This window comes from Anser brachyrhynchus (genome assembly GCF_964034855.1).
Source record: "Anser brachyrhynchus genome assembly, chromosome: 2".
NCBI classification, from domain to species: domain Eukaryota; kingdom Metazoa; phylum Chordata; class Aves; order Anseriformes; family Anatidae; genus Anser; species Anser brachyrhynchus.
The window spans coordinates 112,052,281-112,070,612 of NC_137695.1; the positions used below are offsets into that span (position 1 = coordinate 112,052,281).

Genomic DNA, 18,332 nt, shown 5'->3' on the forward strand with positions numbered 1-18,332 from the left:
GCTGCCTGTACCTGTTAGGTACCAGGCTAGCTCCGTTAGCTTGGCCACGTGCAAGGAATTTGCTCGGTCGCGGAGAGGAGCAAGGAGCAGAGAATTACGGGAGAACATTAAACTGACTAATGAGACAAACAAGCGGTGTGAAATACAACGCGCCCCAGCTCTGAGGCTAGCACGAGCTGTACGCCTGTTCAGAAAATTGCCATGGGCTTGACTGGAAAGCAACAGAAATACTCCTGGCAGCGAACACAGTCCTGGCTAGTCGGGGCAGTTAAATTCCCTTGCCTGTTTATCAGTGTGCTCAAGCTGAAAGGCTGATACAAAGTGCTTCCTGCTCAGCATGATAAATAGAACTTTGCATGATAATTATGTTTACAGCAGGACAGATGTACTAATAACATGTCCCCTAAAGACTTCAAATGAGCTATAAAAGAACCAAATCTCGGCTGAAAATGCTGGCAGCAGTAGTATTAATTGTGTAAGTTACATCTGATAATTGTCTTGTTTCATTTGAATGAGGCAGTCAGCTATTAATGGCTCGTGCTCTGTAGTACCAAAACAGCCGACTGCGCAGAATTTGTCAGGCTGGGTAATATAGTTATATATTAGCAATGCATCCTAATGGACATACCCTAGCGGATAGGGAAGGGAAGAAGTGTTGCAGTTAATTTCTAATGCTGTTTCATCTTCTATATCAAAATACTTGCTTATGCGCCTTCAGGAAGAGAACTTATTTTTGTTATCTACAAATTGTTTGATGTAAGACAATGCCTGCAGTAAAAAAACAGACTGTTTGTGGTTATTGGGGACTGAAGTGAAGAATGACTAATTAGTTGTCTTGTTCCACTTACCTCTTCCACACTGGTGATATGAATGAAAATCTTACCCTTGTTTTTACATATATTAAAGATCCCTGTTCTGCAGATCTATTACAGAGCAAGCGCACATGTAGAGATACACATATATATAATATAAACGTGACCTAAAATACTTAGAGTAAATTATCAAGCCTAATTTTTAGAATAGCAGTAAATGAACTCCAAATCTGTGCTCATACTAGATGTTGTGCCAGAATTACAGTTAAATAAAGATTTTGTAGGTAACTAACCAAATTTAAATCCCTGCTGGTCCAAATTGAATTACTTTTTGTGACATCCTAATTCATTTGCATTCCCAAAGCGTGTTTCGTTTCATCTGTGGTAAGCTGAGCTGCAGATAGTATCCCAGAGGAGTACACTTCTAGCAGTCCTAACCCACATCCTTCCTCTGGCTGATTAATCTGTAAATCCTTCAAAATTTCTCTGCCGTGCTTTTACAGCAGAGCATCCCTGAGTAAAGCATGTGAGCAGAATCCTGAAATGGGCTGCCTTAGCATGAGAAGGGCTCTTTGTGTGTTTCATTAGGCAATACTTTGGGGTTTTTTATGAGGAAACAGGCGGCTGACTTTCTAAAGAGCGCAAGAGGTGGTCGTTGGTTAGCAAAAGAGAGCTGACGGCCTGGAAAAATGCCTGGAGATGCTCTGTAAAAATTGTCCTTGGTTCCTTGTAACCTTTCATCATCTTAATTCATTGCTAATGAGCTGCGAATTCATTGCAATTCATTGCAGAGCTTTAAAATTGCCGCTGAGTCAGATGACAAAGGGCTTTGTTTTATGTTATCAAGAAACCCCCTCAAAATGATTGAGGACTGGGCAGTAGCACAGCCTCTGGAAGAAGCCTTGGCCCCCATGTCGCTGAAGGGTGCCCATGAAACTACAAAGAGCTGGAGAGGAGAAAGGAAAGAGGAGACCAGATGAACAGAAAATCTTTCTCACCTTCTTGCCGCGCAGGCTTTATCCTTACTCCTGCTCACGGTAGGGAAATGGCTGTGTGATGGATTTGTTCCCAAACTGGGTGGTTTCCAGGCCTGGTGCTTCTGGCTGAGCTTCCCAGGCGTTTGGAGACCGGCACCTCCTGCGGCATGTGGATGCCACCGCTGCCTCGCCTGAGCCTCAGAAGGGGAGGAAGGAGAACCTCTGACAAGCTGCCCCTCTGAAAAATACCCTGACATTTTTGGACTTTTCCCCCCTCCCTCCTGTGGAGGATAGGCACAGGTTGTAAACGCTCACCAGGTAGCTGCCGCTTCACCTTGATGTTAGCAATTTGTGATTGTGAGAGCTGGATAACTCTGATCCTCCGCTCTTCCTGTAAGGTTAGGGCGTGAGCCCGTTCTCAATTAACTATCTCTATCAAAAGACAGGTTGCAACTATATTATTAGTGGGTGCTTTACGTGTTTGTTTGTTTGTTTGAATGTGTCGTGGGTCAGATCAGGTCAGAGGCTCAAGAAACACCTGAGGCGGGTCACTGTGACATTAGCAATAGCTCTCCCAGCCTCACCTTCATGGCGTAATATGAATGCAACGTATCTTTAGGGTGAGGTGAAGAGAGGCTGAACGTGTGGGGAATCACCCCTGGTTTGGTGGTTTGGTGCAGCAATCGGTGTGCTTTGAAGAGATCTGCCTGCCCTTGTGTCTGCAGGTCATCGGTGCCCGAGCTGCTGCCTCTGCTGCTTCGGCTCAGGCCTGGCCGTAGGTGGAGGCGGTGAACACAGTGTTTTGTGGGTGAACCAGCACAGGGGAGCTCGCCGAGCACACAAACATGAAATCTGGGTCTTGTGCCCCTTTCTAATAGTGCCAGTCAGCCCCATTTGAGGTGCTTTTCCTTGCTCTGATAATGTAAAGGATCAGTAGGCCCCGTCTAGCAGAGTGCCCTGCCTCCTGGGCTGGAGGTCTCAGAGCAGCTTCCAACTGCATCTGCCAAGCCAAGGGAAATTTCATCAGGATGTCTGCTGCTGTGAAAATGGGAGGGGAGGCTTCTGAGCAAAATTCCTGAAATATTTGATGTTAGTACCACCACACTTTAGCAGCGGGTAAATAATACAGCTACACGACCAAATGTTACCAGCATTGTGAGGGTCCCCATAATATGTGCTTGCTGGAAGGAAGGAGAAGTGGGGGTTCCTCACAGAGCTCCGATCTCTTAAATTAAGTCACCCCCTTACCATGATTAGTAAGAAAGATGTTCAGTGAGATGTACAGTCATCTTCAGTTTGTAGCTGGTCTTTCACCGTGCAGCTCATAAGAACTAAGTGTTCTGAATAGAGTAAACGGGCTTCCAAAAACATTTTAATTTTTAATAGAGGCATGTACCAGGGGAGAGAAACCTCGGGCTGGGAATGTGCCAATTACAGTATGCTACGCTGAGCAGGAGACCTCAGCAGGGGGAGAAGAAAATGATCTAATCTTCTGATTCTGCTTACGTTCTATCAGCCCAGGAAAATACTGTGCCTAGTCACAGTGGCAGCGACAGAGAAGAGGAGGTGGTTTGCTCTTCCCAGGGCAGCCACACTGGTTGGCTCCAGGCCCTGTCATGACCAAGAAGAGCAGGAGAGAACTGAATTCTCTCTTGCAATCCCCAGGCTCAAGCTTGCAGACCTGTCAAAGCGGTTATACTTAACAATAAGGATCTTCCATTGCCTTCTTAATGGATCCTATTTTATCATTTTTAAAACTGGCCTCTGTTACTGCAGATATGTTTTTAAGTAAATACATGATTTTGTACTGAAATGCCTTTGGCATTAAAACCGACTGCATGGACTAACAGGCAAGAGTACATTAATCCCAGTTGATGTGTTAATATTTAAAATTATGGCACTGATCTGTCTTGCAGTACCTCATGTTACCACAGATATCCAAAAGTATACCCAGTGTTGGATATTGTGTGCAGTTGTGGGCACCACAGTACAAGAAGGACATTAAACTGTTGGAGAGTGTCCAGAGGAGGGCGACGAAGATGGTGAAGGGCCTAGAGGGGAAGACATACGAGGAGCGGCTGAGGGCACTGGGCCTGTTCAGCCTGGAGAAGAGGAGGCTGAGGGGGGACCTCATCGCGGCCTACAACTTCCTTGTGAAGGGGAGTGGAGAGGCAGGTGACCTATTCACTGTAAACACCAGTGATAGGACCCGCGGGAATGGTGTTAAGCTGAGGCGGGGGAGGTTTAGGCTGGACATCAGGAAGAGGTTCTTCATCGAGAGGGTGGTCGCACACTGGAACAGGCTCCCCAGGGACGTAGTCACTGCACCAAGCCTGTCTGAATTTAAGAAGTGATTGGACTGTGCACTTAGTTACATGGTCTAAACTTTGGGCAGACCTGTGTGGTGCCAGGATTGGACTTGATCCTTATGGGTCCCTTCCAACTCGGGATATTCTATGATTCTATGATTCTAATATTGGATGTCTCTAAACTGTATGAATTAATTGGCTTGGGCTTTAGCACGGTACATGGCCAAAGAGAGGAGGGCATGACCAGTGTTTGCTCCTGGGTATGTAATAGGATGGTGAGAAAAGCGCCTGATCCTGAGGGAATTTGTGGCAAATGTACCCAGAACTAAATCCAGAGTATGCAGCAGTAAACACTCCAGTTGTCACCATCTGTGCCAGGGCTCATATCTCATCCATGAAATACCTCAAGTTAGCTTTCACTTGTTCAGTTTGATCATTATGTGCTGCTCACATGGGGAACTTCTGTTTTCTCTGTCAGAAGAATTTTATCCAGGCAGTTCATTATGTCCAAGATGCATTTTTAGAGAGAAGATTTATTAGTCCCTGTTCACATCTTTTCTAAATCTAACGTTAATTTGCAGAATATGTTCTCCCAGATAGCATGCACATCTGGAGGCATGGTTATAATTTAGAACTGTAGGTAATCCAAGAGATACCATGAATGAAACGAGGGAAAACAAACAGGGAAAGGCAACAGTCTTAATTGTGTAGTTATGTATGCAGGCGAGAATTAAAGGTGTTTTTCAGATGCGTATATGTGTTTCCACATGTTATGGCATCATTTATCTGTAGCCTTGATTTCCCAGTGCATAGTTACAACATTTGATTGCTCTAAAATACAACATTATTGGATTTTGGTAATTTGAAAGCTGGTTTTGGAGTGTAGGTTATTCAACTAGTGACCTGAATTTTAGGGTTGATTCATTATTCTCTTAGGAATAGGTATCTTTCAGGTCAGGCTTTTAAGGAGCAGTGTTCCTTGTGGACAGATGTAAATATTCATCATTATACAATGCACAGAGGTCGTCAGGCAGAAATTATACGTGAAGAACCTGTTAGGTCTTTGACAAGGTAGATCCTGTCTGTTGATCAGACAAAGACTGGTCTGGGTTTTACTGTAGAAAAAGGACATAAAGATGAAGAATTTGTATGTTCTTTACAGTGCTACAGTATCTGCTCTGGCAAGCACCCTTGTTTTCATAGGACAGACAATTAATCTTGTTGTTTGCTCCTTTGCTAGTTTTGAGTGTCTTTAATTAAGCTGGTGCCTGATGATGTCTTGCCATGATAATATGTGTTAGGTTATGAGGTAATGGCTGTTCTGAAAAATACAGCTGTGGCAGCGTTCTGGCATATTCAACGTAAATCACAGCTCACAAGCCTTCTGAAAGCTATCACGTTGCTGCAGAGTCAGGAAAGTGAAGACAGTGAATCTGTAAATCACTGGTTACATATAATAGGAGATGTAGATTTTAGGCGCTTCAGGAACATCGAGAGATCTGCTGTCTTTAAATGAATCTTAGTGAATTGCAGCTGTAGCTCCTCATTATAGCTTGGGTATAGCTGATAGTAGGAGGACAGGGTGCAGAGGCAGCTGCTACGGAGAGAAGATGGTAGGTTTCAAACAGGATCTGTCTTCAGAGAATTGGGAACCCAGCTGGGGAAGGTAAAAAGAAAAGGGGCCCCAGATTCAACAACACGTGGTGATTGCTCTTCCATTTACTAGACTAAATCCTGTTTTTTTTCCTTCATCAGAGATTTCTTATCACTGCCTAATGTTGAATACATTTCCTCCCAGAATCATGCCTTCTAGCAAGGCTAAAGATTAATATCTTGAGTGGAATTGTGAAAGTTGCTGCAAACAACCATATCTCTCATTTTTCTACACGTGTGCACACACAGTGCAGATGCTTTGTCTATGAACAGTTTGCATTTCAGCAATTCTAACGCAAGTCCCCTGTCTCTTCACAGTGCTGGTACTCCTGATCTTGTATTTCGTATAGACAGATCCAGATGGTGCTTCTGGGACATTGGGACAGAGTCATACTAGAATTTTGTGGTCCCTTTGAAGGAATATGTACGTAGAAATACATTATAATTTGTGAACAAGATGTTACGCTGCATTGACGCACCGTGAAAAGTCAGTAGGATACTTTAGTCTTGTCATATTGCTTTCCTTCATTCTTTCCTCTTTCTTTTTTGTACTCTGCATTTTACACCAGTATAACTATTTGTAAAAAAAAATAATATGTAAAAAGTATTAATCCTACCTTCAGGACAGCAAGGTGGATATTTTCTACACACAGAAGTTATGTGCAGACAGATCAGCAGGCAGCAGTTTGAGTGCTGTGTGTTTCGAAGCTTCTGCCTTGTGTATAGTGAGGACGAGGCTTGGAGAAGGATTTGGATGGCAGTATGGGTAGGATACAAAGCTCAGGGAGGACATCTGGTTTGGGAGGAGTCTGCCACGTTTATGCCATAGCTTTCCCCTCATCCTCTTGTTGTCCGCCCATCTTCCTGCTTATGCCCAAAGGATTGATGCAGACCAGGGAAGCATTTTGGCATGGCATTATTAAGCCAATTATCTTAGGCTTACGATTTGAAAGCCTCTCTCCTCGCAGCATGTATCCTGATAGGAACAGGTTGCTGGGGCTCCTGCTAGCTCAAGGTTTCTGTGCCAGAGACACGCTGCAAAAGGCTGCGGTCTCAAACCAGGTTTACTTCATGCCTGGACGTAGGTGACAACTAAATACAGTTCCCTTGGTATATATTCTGTGTGTGTGTGTTTAGACTGGGCTGCTGAATTAACCGAATACCCCATTTTCAGCATACGCCAGATGCTTTTAACTCTCGCTGTGGATAGCCTTGCCAATACACTGAGCAATTTAAAACTTCTAAATGGAGTTTGATGTTTTTTTACAGAGCAAGGCTGTGCTTCGTAATTATGATAGCACATAATTAAGTACTGCTTTATGTCAGTTTGGGTAGCTCCACGAAACTCTTAGTAATTTTTAACAGCCTCGGGGTTTGTTTTTGCTGTGTTTGTCTTCCTGTGCGATGTTGGCAAAAGACTGGAAGAAAATGAGCTGGGATACAGGGATCCCAGTGAAACCTTCAGTCGGAGGGCGAGAGCGACTCATTAGCAGGTCCTTCATCCGGGTTAATAGCGGGTCATGAAGTTAGGGGTTATGAGTGAATGGCGATTCACACGCAGCTGATGTCTCCTATAATACTTCAGAGGAATGCATTAATTGCTGGCAGCTCAGCCTGGGGCTGTGGGGCAGTGGCAGGCTGATGGGGAAATTGAATTGGGAAGAGGTGGTTTCTTGCCTTTGCTGCAGTGACAGGGGCAGGAGGTCTTCAAAAGACGCCTGGACATGGTCCTCGGCCAGCAGCTCTGCTTGAGCAGGGTGGGACCAGGTGCCCCCAGAAGGTCCCTTCCAGCCTCGACCCTGCTGCGATTGCCTGAGAACAGCATCTGGACGTGCTCCTTAGCCAGAGCCCAGCGTGGCTTGGAGGATGGCAGCTCCTGGAAGCCTGACCTTAGATCTCGCTGAGGTCTCTCCTCCTTCTCTCCATCCTTTTTGGCACGGGAGGAAGCAATGTGAAGCACGGTGAAGAACAGTCATGAGATGTGCTGTTCCCGTGGAGGTGGGATCAAGACGCTGCCTTGCCTGGCTTGACCCCTGTGGGAGCTGCATGTCCAGAGCACGGCTTGCTACCTCCCCAGGGAGCGCTTGCAAAGGATTGCAGTAGGTTGGCTTTTGGGCCGCAGCTTACACGGACAACTTGCTGAGCAGCAACGAACCGCTACAGATCTAGCTTGGGTCCTTCAAGAGCTTTAAGTCACAAATTCTGGATGAATTGCAGTGGGGATGGCGTAAGACCCACTTCCTTGGTGCTTCTGTCTTGGGAAAATGCATTCGTCCCAGACGAATTGGAGACGCGTGTCCTGATGGCTGCTTAAGTTCTGCAGGCCAGCACTGCCTGCTCTGCCATCTTCAGCTGTTGTAGGTTTGTAACCTTAACAAGAGCAGGGGGCATGCACACCCACAACTTTCTCAGAAATTAAGCGTACTTAAAATGCAGCTCTTTCTTCCTGGTCTCCTAGCTGTGCTAGAAAGTCATTACACATGGATTTAGTTTTCCTTATCTCTTGGATTATCATCTGCTGTCTTCCTTCCTTCCTGGATGAATTTATCCAGTGTTCTGATTGCAGCTCCATTTTTTTATCACCTCCTGTCTTAAGGGGCTTACGGTTTTGTAGGCTTAATGTTATTGAGCTGAGTATTTTGCAGCAATTGACAATGAAGATAATTTTCCACAGATTGACAGGTTGGTTACAGTGAATCTTTTTGCAGAGTACTTATCTTGGCCATTCGCTCTTTTCGTCGCAGACCTTTATTTCATTTTTTCTTTGTATTCATTTTCTAATTGAGCCACATATTAATCTGACTTAGGAGAGGAGAAACAGACAACATTTGAGTCTTAAGAAACTTCCACAGGGATTCAGACATCTGGTCAAAGATAAATCCGGTATGCAAACAGGGTCATGAATATCTTAGAAAATAGCCCTTTAAAATACCAATGCATCAAATATTTCTGTAGTCTCTTTCTTTGGCTTTGATTTGGAATTTTATTTTCGCATATTAGTAATTTCTGGGCTCATGTAACAGTTGCACGAGGAACAGGGAGGAAACGGGAGGAAGAAATGTTTTAGATGAATGTTTAAGGGAAAGTGGTATTACGTGATTTTTAAAGAAAAAAAAAAGAAACAGCAAGCTGCATGAGACTGCGACCAGCAACGTCCTACAGGTGTTGATCCTGAGAACAGTGAGGAGATCACCTTGCCAGAGCTAAAAATGCCCACCAGGTTTTTTATGTGCATGAGGGTGAGGGGAGAGAGAGGGGCTTGGTATGCCTAGAAAGTGGTAATTAGAACTAGGAGTAATTTTTTTGAGGCTTTGTTTGGAGTAGGAGAAATTAACATTTTTACTAAAGCATCTTTTTTTTGGGTGTGTTAGCTGGCTAAGATTTTCTCTACGTAAGTTTTAAAACATTCTTTTATTCAAAACTCAGCTGCCTGAAGACTTATCCCAAAGCATGAGTCTTGTATGAGTTGTGTAGGGCTAGTTTGTTTTGGGCTCTTACTTAAGAACAGAAGGATTTTCCCCTGCTTGTTATTGAAATAGGACAATTTTAGTGCGCAGTAGGCATTGACATAGCCTTACATCAAAATGTTGGTGATTTGGGAACAGTTTGGGTTATTTCAGTGCAAGTCTGCATACAGCAGCTGCTATATGTAGCAGGTTAATCAGTTTTTGAAAAGTAACCCTTCTAAAAGTTGTACAGACAAGTCCTGACCACTAGCCTGCAGAAAGACATGTGATAAAAGAATTTAAACATTAAACACAAGTTTTCTTCATACGTGTGGGGCACAGGGTGTGAGTTAGCTCACAGCGGGTAAGTTCATTAGTTGGCATTCCTGGTGTAAGATCCAGCTGTGGAAGGCTTATCAACGCTGGTATTTAGGTCATCTTAATTAGGCCTCAAAGTAAAGATTTAGAAGCGGAATAATTGCACGTACTTCATTGCTGCTGAGCTTCTTCAGCGAAAAGAGGCGAAGTTCCCGGGCAGTATGAAGCGATTTAAGCAGAGGCGCTGCAGATCCTCAGCAGTGCTCCTGTGCCCGTGCCAGGAGCCGAACCGATGAAAACCAACAACTCCGGGGAGAGGTGAAAGATGTGGCGGTGTGCGGCTGGCTTCGATGCTGTGCTGGATAACCCTGCTCTCACTACTGCAGTGTACGTCCTCGTAGGTTTCTGCGTGACCCATACTTCTTCATTTCTGGCATCGAAAGCTGCCCCGGAGTTGATGAAATGAGTGGCATTCATTTCTGCCAGCCAACTAATGCGCCTGCCTTGATAACAGATGCAAATGTAGGCAGTGCAGTCTGCAAACCCGTCTCCGCTAAGCGACTGGCGGTGAAGATGAGGATGGGGCATGTCTTCGGGTAAGGGAAGGCTTGGAGGAGAGCTGTGGTGGCTGGAGTGTGCGTCTCGTGTTGTTAGGTACCGTGAAGCATCTAACAGCAGATAGGGGAAATACTGTGCTACTAGCTTGACAAACATAATAGGAAGAAGGTGGCAAGATTATACCATTCTTTATCTTTTTGACTAACAAGCACACTAAGTTTTAGTATGCTTTTGGCATATCTAACACTACAGGATGGGAGGGTACCATCATTCAAGTGTGTTATTAACCTGACAGCGTATAAAGAGGTATTAAAAAGCAACAGCTGTCATTTGCCACATCGGTGGTGCTGGTGGTTGAAACGTCCAACTTCTGGTTTTGGACCAGTGCAGCTGAAAACGGAGGGGGAACTCCTTCTCACCTGAATTTCTCTCCATAAGAGCTTCTCCGTGTCCTCTGACTCTGGATGGAGCAGAGGGAGCACCCGTGGGCACAGGAGACAAGTGTTCGTTGTCTTCTTACTTGCCAGCAAGTTCAGCACACCCTAAAATTCAGACTTCTTTATATTTTCTCAGCAGTTTGAAGGCATATCCTATCTTGTACCAGGTCTTCTAAAATTCCAGGTTAGACAAAGCCCAAGGGGATTTAGGTTTACATATTTTCCTAATAGGATTATGCTTCACACTTAGTTGTTCTATAAATTGTTTGATTTTTTTTTAATGATTTGCTAAGTACTTGAAAACCTGCGTACACATTCAGAGTGTCCTGAAATGTGTTGTCTGGGGGTTAGCGATAGAAATCTGGTGTTCGACCTAGCAGTAAACTAAATCACTGAACGTCAGGGTTATTTTGAACCGAAAACATTTTGGTAATCTGATTTCCAGCACGGCCGCAGGAGCAGTTGAAGCAGTGCAACTGCAGGGGCTGGCAAATTGCAAGAAGGATTAGAAACTGCTTACGCTGGCATCAGTTAAAACAATCTATTGTGAAAATACAGCCCAGGAATAAAGCAGTGAGCACCCTTCCAGACACAGGGCTTGTGGGTGGGTTGTATCGTGCACATTGTTCCTAATTTATGGTGGTTTGGGGGTGCTCTGGGTGCAGCTCCTAGTTTGCTGCTGCTGTTGGGGTGCTGGGAGGTGTGCAGCAGCTGCTTCAGCAAGCCTGTGCTGGGGCTTCTTCCTTGCCCACCAAGACAATCAGAAAACTGGAAGTGATAAGATTTCCTTCACAACTTCATTTCAGTGGTGGTTGGGAGGGACCTGACTCAACCATAGAAAACTGGTTAAAAACCCAAATAAACTGCTTGGTGCTTCTCAGAGGGATGAGCAGAGCTCCTCTTCAGACAGAGGTTCTCTATCCTAACACCTAACAAGTGATGAGATAATAAAAGTTGGACATGGCTGAGAAGTGAGTGGCATTTTTTTGGTAAAAAGGGCAAGGAGGAACGGAGAAAATGAGAAGTGTTCCCTGTAGCAGTGTGGATGGCAGTCTGTCTCTGTGGAGCTATGTCTGCGTTATTTTGTCAAAGACCTCTAGTTAAGATATTGCCAGCTGTAGTACAGCAAGTGAGGGACTGTTGGCAGGTGGGTATTAAACCCTTAAAGAAAGGAAAACTTGAAAGCCCAAACTAACGAGAAGGACCTGTTGGGAATGTGGAGTTTGAATTGCTGTTTTGATACAGAAGCGTGTATGAAATAAGTTTGGTTCTGACTGGAATCAAATGGATTTAATAAGATAAGCAGAAAAGAAGATAATGAAAGTTGGTTAATAACCCAGACGTATGGCTCAGATAGATAACTGTGGTTTGTGAACCTTTCTAAATAGCAGTTCCAAGTACTTCATTATGCACTCTAACCAGTGGCGATGTTTTGTGTTTTTTCTCCGCAGACGTCGGCTGATCTCCCAGCGATCTTCTCTGGAGACTTTGGAGGACATTGAGGAAAATGCCCCACTAAGGAGGTGATTTTATTTGCTCCCTGTCTGGTTATTGGTCTGTAAGGCACATACATGGGCAGGCTTGCTGTCCCTGCACGTGCTGAGAAGCAGCTGAATGTGCACGTTAAGACGTTCTTCACATTGGTAAAGGTATTAAAATGTCACACACCCTGTGAGGTGGTAGGTGATGGGAATTACACGGTTCCTGGCTTTAGGTTACTAACTGGAAAGCCAGTATTTATATTTTATGAATAGAGAAGTCTAGCTGACACTTAACAGGAATGACCAGTCCCTAACTTAGCACCTTGAAAATGTAGGTACAGCTGCTTTAATAAAGTAAGCCCTTTAAGGTTAGTATTTTTTAGCGTTATTATTGTTGATGGATTTTTAAGGTGTTTGTTTCTCTCAGCACACACATCCTATTTCACCAGCCAACGTTACTGTCTCTATGTGTTGATTTGTGACTGCTACTTCATTACTAAATCCTCTCCCATCCACGTTACATCATCAGCTTCCGTGCGGTTTTATTTCTGCATCCAGGAGGCCACAGCTTCTCTGGGGACTGCAGTAATTAGTCACTAGGCAATCCTCTGGAGTGCTGGAAAATGGAGCAACTGTTTAACAGTTCAGAAACGGGCTGATCAGTAATCTGACCAGTGTGTGGTATGCTTCCAGGTCAGCTGTTCGGCTAGGCAGCAGCTTAATTTTGAATGTCTCTTTATCCCGGGACCTGTCATTCAGCTGGTTTGTGTTGGTGTTTAGCCTGTGGCCTTGTGTATCCACATGCAGATTGGCTGTCTCTCCCCACCTTGAAGCAAAGACTTAATAGCAGAGGCTGTACCGACTGGCCCGTTACCAAGACTTGATTATTTTTACAAAGCTTACTGTTGAATGCCTACCAGCATGTTATGAAGTGTTCTCATAAATGATTCAAACACATATAATTGGCAAAAGATATAAACAAAGTATGGCTTGCGAGGCGGTATTTCTGTTTGCTAATTTGCAGAGTTGTTGGTAGAACCGCTCTCTTGGTGGTATTTTCCTGCGAAGAAGGAAACAAGCCTAATTGCAACCATAGGGTGAGGGAGTTGCAGGGATTTTAATAGCAGGGGAAGGCAAAAATAGCACAGTGGTGGGGTTCCCCCGCTTGGGGATCTGGCCGGGGAGGAGGGCATGGTGATGGCATCCGGGGACAGCAACAGGCAGCCCCTGGTGCTTGGGACCAGTAGGCTGAGGTTTCAGTCCAACACAAGGACCTCAAGAGGTCAGGAAGCAACTGAACTCTGTCTACATGTAGGAGAGGATGGGAAAAAATGGGTTCAGGGGGTGCCATGCACCAGAGAAAGCTGCTTCTCCCTTCGGTCCCACGGAGGATGCAGCGCCTGCAGTCCCGCAGCCCTGGCTGCGCACCGAGTTTGGGAGTTATCTCTGGTGCCTGTGCTCTGTGACGTGGAACAAAACAGCAACGAGATGAAACGGAGAAAGCTTTCACAATGCGTGTTGTGGTTTCAGTTGATTAAAAAGAGCAAGGCTGGAAGGAGGGAGGGAGTGTTGTTTGTCTCATCGCTCCTTCCTCTGGCAATTTCTTTCTCTAATTGCAATTTTAAAAAGTGTGTTCGCATGTAAAACAGATTTAAGCGTTAATGTTTTGAGGGGAAATTTTTCTCTGAGGTAATTCATTTTATTTTCCGTTGTTCTGTATGCTGTCAGGAACATGGAAAGTGATATTTAGAGTTAAAAGCAAATACAAATTATCCTTGTAAATGAGAGATTTTAAGTCTTTCTAAAATTAAAACAAGGAAGAACTTTCCTCAGTAGCTCCCTTATCAGTAGCCAAGGAGGTTACAAAAGTGTGGGTGTTGGTGTGAGCAGAAAAAAATGCAGAAAGATGTACCAGGTTTTGTTTTACTTTTTTTTTTTTTTCCTCCCAAAGCTTGGGCTAAGCTGTCACAACAGATTACAGGAAGTTTTATTTTGCTGAGATTTTTTATGTGTTTTTCTGCGTGAAGGGAGGGGTGGTGGTGCCTTTTCTTATTATTATTTTAAATATTTTTTTTATTTGAGCTGTCACATTTCCAGACTTATTGTCTTCATTGTTCTTGCTGATTCCTAAAACAGGGTGACTTGAATCATTTGTCTAGTCTTTCCTTCCTGCCTTTGTGTAGACTTCTCAGCTGTACAGCAGGGAACTGAGCGCTTTTTTTTTTTTTTTTTTTCCCCCAACTGATTTATTTTTCAGATGTCGGACTCTCTCAGGATCACCCAGACCAAAGAACTTTAAGAAGGTTCATTTTATCAAGAACATGCGGCAACACGATACCAGGAACGGCAGGTACTGTGCCTGCAAAGGCTGCTTCTGCAAAGGCAACTCGTGGGGCACGGGGTATGGGAAGGTTCAGCGTCCCCCTGAAACAGTGCAGCGTACACTGCCTGTTGCCAAATGTATAGTCGATACAGGCCATTAAAGTAGTTTGTGAAAGCGCAGGCTCCTTTCTGGAGTGAAATACGAGTCAATGGCAGTGCTAGCCGATAGATTTTTAAGACCTGTGTCTCCATAATGCAGATACCTGTGGAAAAGGAGAATCAGCGGTGCTGTCAGCAAACCAAGCATAATCTGGTTACGGTTCTTTGAGGATAGTGCCAGGTGCTAAGTGTGAGAGGGGCACATGGCTGAACCTGCCTGCAACACGTTTAGCAATGGCTGAATGATATTTCAACAGCTATTAGTGAGTGCAAGGGTAAGCACAGAGTTTGCTGGGTTGTCAGGGCTGCCTATTGAAGGAGGCTTACCAGACAAGTGACTCAAGAAAACAGCTGGAGGGAAAGGTATTAAGATTATCCCAAGTCTTACAAGATGAATTATAAAAGTGACAGATTCTGGTCGCACCATTGTGTCCTCCCAGCTGCAAAGTGCTGTAAATGCGCAGGTGGGGATGGTTGTGGCAAGTGGGATCCTTCTTTTCAGGGCAGACATAGGCAGAAAGGGTATTTGGGGGCACCGCGAAATGTATGGGGAGGTGTGGCTGTGGCCACATGTGCACCCGGAGCTCTGATGTGCAGTACCCAGATTGCAGCCACAGGCACCAGTGGTCCTGTGCAGCAGCAGGCAGCCAAGATTTCCCTTGCTGCAGTGGCACGGTGTCTGTCTTCTTCCCATCACCCAACTAGGTTCTTATTCCAGTGTCATCCAGCTCAGAAGAGAAAATAACTCCTCCTTGCTTATAAAGACATCTGTCTTCTGTGTCGTGGGTTTTTTTTTCCTTCCCAAGACTATTTCCCTTATGCCTTATGATATTATTCCTGTCCTTCCAAACCTAAATATGTTACCTGAACATGTTTCATATAGACTAAACTGTCCTGCTGAGAGCTGACCCTTGCACATACCTGTTCTCATACAACTGTAGTGGCCAAGAACCACATACATAATCCGGGGAATGATTTGTGGGTGTAGTCTGTGATTTTAATCAAATGTGGAGCCAGATCAATAGAAATTGTGACATAATGTCGAACCACAGTTTTTATGAATCGAATTCTGGGAGGTGTTACTTGGCTAGAAGAAAAATTTCCTTGCCTTTATCCTCACATGTACAATTGAATGCAGTGAAAGGTAGTAATCAACATAAATACTGCAGAGTGTGGCTCTGGGAGATGAGAGTTTTTTAGAAACAGCTTTTGTTGCAGACAGACATGCAGAACTGTTGACTTGACTATTGTCTGACTAGCAGACGATTATTGTCTAAAAAATGAGTACATGTGTAATCAAACTCTAAAAAGCAGCTCTAATTTTAGCCTGGTTTGTGCATAAATATATGTACGTTCTAGGAATTTCTTACAGAAAAAAAAAACGCTTATAAAGTATTATGCAAATTTCACAGAGAATGAGTAATTTCTTAGATATGCATATAAAATAAATGCATAAACTTGAAATATTACCTGTCAAAAATGAAGAAATACTTGGTTTGTAAACTATCTACAGAATCGCTCATTTTCTCCAGCCGTTGCAAAAATGTATTTGTGGGTTATATGCGGCATTTTGTCTTAATTTGTGTTACGTCAGTCATTGTGTCTGATAATAACAGAATATTTTTGTAGCTCAGAAAACACAGCCTAAGCTTTTGTTATTTAACTAGTTTCTTATCTTTATCAGCAGACACAGTTTTCCAGAATATTTCCATAATCATAATAAAGATCCCTTTATCTGCAACACAGATACAGTAAGAACAAGATACACAGTTTGTTAAATGCTTTTCATCCTATGGACAAAGAACCACAGCGATATTAGCTAAAAATAAAATGTAAAGTCAATACTTTCTGTCTCCCTAAAGCCAGCTAAGTCTAGCAGTAAGTAATCTGAGCACGTACCCTGCTTTTCCAAGGGGTCTGGATGCTGTTGCAGTCACTGAAGTTAGCTGGCATTCTGTGTGAAAGGGGCCCCTGGAAATTCAGTTCAATGTGCTTCATGCATTCAGCCTCAAGTCAGTAGAGGTTCAGAGTGCCTTTGGACCTTTGATGTTGGTGTCCTCCGCACTTCCCTGTGACACAGAGGAGCCACAGGTATTGCAGTGGATAGGAAATCCTCATGGGTCTCCTTCCCTTTGCCCAGGATCTCGTCCCAAGCAGCTCACGTGTGTTCATGCAGGAAGGCTGAGTTGGGCTCTCTGAGCTCTGAAACCTGCAACCCTTCTGTCGCTGCACGACAGCCTTTCATGCGGCTTGACTTGAGGAACTCGGCTTTGAAAACATCTACACTAGTATATTTTTGAGTGGAGGATTTAATAGCTAGGCTTCAAAATAGCTAGTGCTTTCGGTAATTGTTTCACTGGCACGAGACCAAGTTGTTTCACTGGCTCGAGACCAAGTTTCACAGCAAAGAAAAATGCGGTATGGATGATAGCTCAGGGCTCATTTTCCTTTGTTAACTGCCCTTTTTGGGGCTCTTAAGCTGTGACATGTCCCTGTCCTGTAGTGCTGAGAGCTCTTCCCCTCTCAGCCCTGGAGGTGGCACGTGTTGAGCAGCGATACTCTGGGTAGAGCCTTCGGCAGTCCTACAAAAAGGCAGGACGGGCTGTGGTTAAAATAACAGTTCAGGTATTTGAGCACTGAGAAAAACCACCTATACGCAGACCGCAGCATATCAGTGATTCCTTGTAAGGCTTCCTGTTGATAGTTTTGTGCGCTGGTTAAACCAGTTTCTTCAGATTTGTAGGATGTGGCTTATTAAAGGAACGGGAAAATTAGGTTTCCTAGACTGCACTATCAGAGCAATCTTGTAAAATAACACAAAATAAATTTGCCCATTAAAAGACAAAGACAAGCCAACCCATCATACAAATTAGCAAATGTAGCCACTGGTGTGTGGTTTCACCCTATGAGACCTAGTGACTTTACTCGGCAGGTTTATTGGTGGTCTCTTCCATAAACTGTGAAGCAGAAGACGTCCTATCTAACAGAAACAGGCCATCAAAATAGCAACGTGAGCCAGCTGAACAAACAACCCAGAGTGAGAATGTGACACGAACATTTCTGGAGTCATCCTATATAGCAGTAAAACAATACACCTCTCCCACTCCGTGCCATTGCTTTCTCAATTTCTCGTTAGAATATAATTCTGTGCCAAAACCAAGCAGAACCCATAAGCTATGAAAGGTCTTGCTGCCCTTTTAATTGTGGTAACGCACCCGTGCACCCTCAGAGGCTGACTGAGTGTCCTCACTGTTTATGATTACTCTCAATCAGTTTCAGATAGCTCCAACGTAAACTTGGGACACTGTAGAATGATGTCTGGTACCAAGATGGCATCTGTAGTTTGTGTTCATCCTTACCTGCAGGGGAGCAAAGTCTTGCTACTCAAACATTATCAATGACATACGAGGAAATATTCAGAATATATACAGCACACATGATGTATATCACATTGCACAATTACAGTGTTTTGGTGCAACTCAATCAAACCTAGACAGAAGCTAAAGAAAACAGATGTTATTCTTCAAATCAGGCGTATTACTAACTCTGTTGAGCGCCTTGTGCTCTGTAAATTCTTGTAGTTTTGTAGTATATACCTCATTAAAGAAATTGGAAGATGAGCTTTTACAATCTCAGACAGTCGCGTATTGTCAGAGCTCTCTTGCAAAGTAATGGTTCCTTTAAGCTGTAGCAATTAGTACAACTTTTTGGTAAAATGAGAGAAATAGAGAGTGAAAACCTTTTCATGAAGTAATTGTAAACATGTCTACATGGCACAATGGCAATTGGGGCACGTAAACCCACTCTGAGTCAAACTGCTTGATATCCAAGATATCTCAATTGGAGTTGCACAGCATCGT

The 18,332-nt window shown here is 44.0% G+C and overlaps 1 protein-coding gene across 4 annotated transcripts in view; it reads left to right on the forward strand.

Moving 5' to 3' along the window:
- CABLES1 (Cdk5 and Abl enzyme substrate 1) overlaps nucleotides 1-18,332 on the forward strand; it is an 80,466-nt gene that overhangs the window by 19,404 nt on the left and 42,730 nt on the right. For 3 of the 4 annotated variants that reach the window (XM_080580380.1, XM_080580379.1, XM_080580382.1), the window contains exons 2-3: nucleotides 11,962-12,033; nucleotides 14,249-14,341. In XM_080580380.1, the coding sequence (XP_080436506.1) occupies nucleotides 11,962-12,033; nucleotides 14,249-14,341 (165 nt within the window). Of the gene's footprint in view, nucleotides 1-1,861; nucleotides 10,112-11,961; nucleotides 12,034-14,248; nucleotides 14,342-18,332 lie in introns of those variants that run through there. The other variant, XM_080580381.1, reaches the window with a different exon arrangement.